Here is a 1,354-nt window from a genome sequence, read left to right as displayed (position 1 = left end):
TAAAAGGCAAACTCACGATGATATGATATGAATATGTATGATGATTGTGATGATTGTGAATATGACGAGAAAAATTATGAATGGCACGTCACCGTTGTCTGGTAACCTGGACATGATATAAAGTTATGCAATAACGATTAAATTTGTGTCCAACAATTATAGATTACTTACGCGTGCTTGTGCAGCGTTTATGCACTTCCGGCCGGGGTTAAGTTCTGTGCCGGTACAGTAGGCGGCGTCGGTGGACACCTGAATTGATAGTCAGCCACGTTCTTGTAGCCGGCAATCGGCCGCGACGACGTCGTATCCGAGGCCGGGGTTACGTTCTGTGCCGGTACAGTAGGCGGCGTCGGTGGACACCTGATTTGATAGTCAGCCACATTCTTGTAGCCGGCAATCGGCCGGGACGACGTCGTATCCGAGGCCGGGGTTACGTTCTGTGCCGGTACAGTAGGCGGCGTCGGTGGACACCTGAATTGATAGTCAGCCACGTTCTTGTAGCCGGCAATCGGCCGCGACGACGTCGTATCCGAGGCCGGGGTTACGTTCTGTGCCGGTACAGTAGGCGGCGTCGGTGGACACCTGATTTGATAGTCAGCCACATTCTTGTAGCCGGCAATCGGCCGGGACGACGTCGTATCCGAGGCCGGGGTTACGTTCTGTGCCGGTACAGTAGGCGGCGTCGGTGGACACCTGATTTGATAGTCAGCCACATTCTTGTAGCCGGCAATCGGCCGGGACGACGTCGTATCCGAGGCCGGGGTTACGTTCTGTGTCGGGACAATAGGCGGCGTCGGTGGACACCTGATTTGATAGTCAGCCACATTCTTGTAGCCGGCAATCGGCCGGGACGACGTCGTATCCGAGGCCGGCGTTACGTTCTGTGCCGGTACAGTAGGCGGCGTCGGTGGACACCTGATTTGATAGTCAGCCACATTCTTGTAGCCGGCAATCGGCCGGGACGACGTCGTATCCGAGGCCGGGGTTACGTTCTGTGTCGGGACAATAGGCGGCGTCGGTGGACACCTGATTTGATAGTCAGCCACATTCTTGTAGCCGGCAATCGGCCGGGACGACGTCGTATCCGAGGCCGGGGTTACGTTCTGTGCCGGTACAGTAGGCGGCGTCGGTGGACACCTGATTTGATAGTCAGCCACATTCTTGTAGCCGGCAATCGGCCGGGACGACGTCGTATCCGAGGCCGGGGTTACGTTCTGTGTCGAGACAATAGGCGGCGTCGGTGGACACCTGATTTGATAGTCGGCCACGTTCTTGTAGCCGGCAATCGGCCGCGACGACGTCGTATCCGAGGCCAGGGTTACGTTCTGCGCCGGGACAATAGGCGCCGTCGGTG

General features: G+C 56.9%; 1 protein-coding gene across 1 annotated transcript; it reads right to left on the bottom strand.

Annotated features, from left to right (window-relative positions):
• LOC103311632 (formin-like protein 13) lies at positions 1 to 1,214 on the bottom strand (the record flags this gene model as incomplete). Its single annotated transcript, XM_016809418.2, has 2 exons — positions 1 to 106; positions 172 to 1,214. A coding segment is annotated over one exon (1,026 nt), but the record flags the coding sequence as incomplete, so codon positions are not given.
• Between the last annotated feature and the right edge of the window lie 140 nt (positions 1,215 to 1,354).

This window comes from Acyrthosiphon pisum, unplaced genomic scaffold (assembly GCF_005508785.2).
Source record: "Acyrthosiphon pisum isolate AL4f unplaced genomic scaffold, pea_aphid_22Mar2018_4r6ur Scaffold_10939;HRSCAF=11547, whole genome shotgun sequence".
Lineage (NCBI taxonomy): Eukaryota > Metazoa > Arthropoda > Insecta > Hemiptera > Aphididae > Acyrthosiphon > Acyrthosiphon pisum.
The sequence above is the reverse complement of the archived record's forward strand: the minus strand, read 5'-3'. Positions and strand labels throughout refer to the sequence as shown.